The sequence below is a fragment of the Pteropus alecto genome, unplaced genomic scaffold (genome assembly GCF_000325575.1).
Source record: "Pteropus alecto unplaced genomic scaffold, ASM32557v1 scaffold124, whole genome shotgun sequence".
Lineage (NCBI taxonomy): Eukaryota > Metazoa > Chordata > Mammalia > Chiroptera > Pteropodidae > Pteropus > Pteropus alecto.
Window position 1 is genome coordinate 776,742 of NW_006435779.1, and position 1,728 is coordinate 778,469.

Sequence of the window (1,728 nt, forward strand, 5' to 3'; positions counted from 1 at the left end):
TCTTGCTACCTTTAGGGTAAATTTTAACTCCTCGAAATGGCATTTAGGAGCCTTCGTGACCTGCTTACCTCTCTAATCTCATTTATCCCAATATCCTTCCTTCATTCTTCAGTTCAGCCCTCACTATCTCCCAAATACTCCAAGTTTTCTCACATCTCCATAGTCTGAGTAAAGCTATTTCCTGTCATAAATGTCCCAGCTCCATGTGATCTTCAAGGTGCAGCTCAAGGGTCACCTCCCCGCTTACTTCCAACCCTCAAGACTACATTAAGTGTACTTTAAGAAGATGCTCAAATTAGCACCATGAATTACATAGTGCACTGAATGGCTTCTCTTCCAATGAACTATGCTACTTAAGGGCAGGAGCTGTATTTTCCTCAGATCTATATCCTCAGAGCCTAACCAGTAGTGTTATTGGATGAATTTGTTTTCTATCTTTCATTAACCAAAGACATACATAACCACTGATAAAACAGAAAACGTTATCACAATAATAGAAAAAATCCTAGTAATGACTTTTACTATTCTATTTTCCTTATACTTGAAAGAAATCTGAAAATTGTGATTACTCTCTCTCACATTCTACTAAGGGTTTGAAATGGTTATAGCAGCAACAATTCCCTCCTAGGCAGTAAGGCCCATGAAAGCAAGGCCAGGTTTAACTCATCACCTTTGAATCTACTGCGCCTGGCTGATAAATAGGAGATTCCTAGTGAGTGTTTATTAAACAAAGTTCAAACTCAGCGATAGAAATATAAATAGCAAGTCCTTCTCTAAGAAACTCATTCTTTCTTCTTTTCTCCCAATCTATATTTTTATACACCATTACCCACCTTGTTGATTATACTCCCAGCCAAATTTTCTTGAGTCACTTAATGCCTGCCCCAAAAGGGCAGCTTGATGCATCAATTTCTTAGGAACACAGCCTACATTTACACAAGTACCACCAAGACCTGAGAAAGAAAATAAGTTTTAATGTTTCGTGTGTGCGTGCACATGTGCACGCAGTTTTACACAAGTGCAGAGTGAATGTTATTAAAACGTGGAAATGACAAACTCTAATGGTTGTGAGGTCAACATCACATTTCACAGTAACACACAAATGATTAACATAAACTACTTAACCAGGGGTCTGTGAAGGAAGCCCAAGGATGAGCAAAAATATGGATATGCATTTGAACAGTTTTCTAGAGACAGAGTCCAAAATTTTCATTTGAGTCTGACCTACAAAGGGATCAGAATCGTCTAAGATTAATTAGATATATATTACACCAAGGGCCAGAACCCCAGCTTCTAGCCTTTACTCTTTGTAACTCTGACTCTTCTGAGCCAACAGTAGGTCTACTGCAAGGTAATTAGCTTTACTATATCAAATTCCTGGCCAAAATTTTTTGAGTAAGTTTCAATTTTTTTAAACGATTTTCATATTTTGCCAGGGTTGTGTAAGGAAAAGATGACACCCTCGAGCTGGGTAACTAAAGAGAGTTTATAGGGAAATGTTACTGGGGTATGGGCAGGAAGAGCATGGAGAGATAGAATAGTAGTAACAACCAGTAACGGTGGGCCCATCGCCAACCCACATGAAGGGCCATGCACCACTGAGTAGGTGCCACAGCCCAAGGGGGCTGCTATGGCAGGGGCTGTGTGTGGCCTGCCACAGGGGTATGAAGCCAGCCTGTGGCAACCAGCAGGGAGAGAGTCTGGAGAATGAAGAAGCCAACTCCATTC

General features: G+C 40.5%; 1 protein-coding gene across 1 annotated transcript in view; it reads right to left on the reverse strand.

Annotated features, from left to right (window-relative positions):
* Positions 1-1,728, reverse strand: part of TXNRD3 (thioredoxin reductase 3) — a 47,691-nt gene that overhangs the window by 27,626 nt on the left and 18,337 nt on the right. Inside the window, exon 6 of the mRNA XM_006911434.3 lies at positions 834-953. Within this exon, the coding sequence (XP_006911496.1) occupies positions 834-953 (120 nt within the window). The remainder of the gene's footprint in view (positions 1-833; positions 954-1,728) is intronic.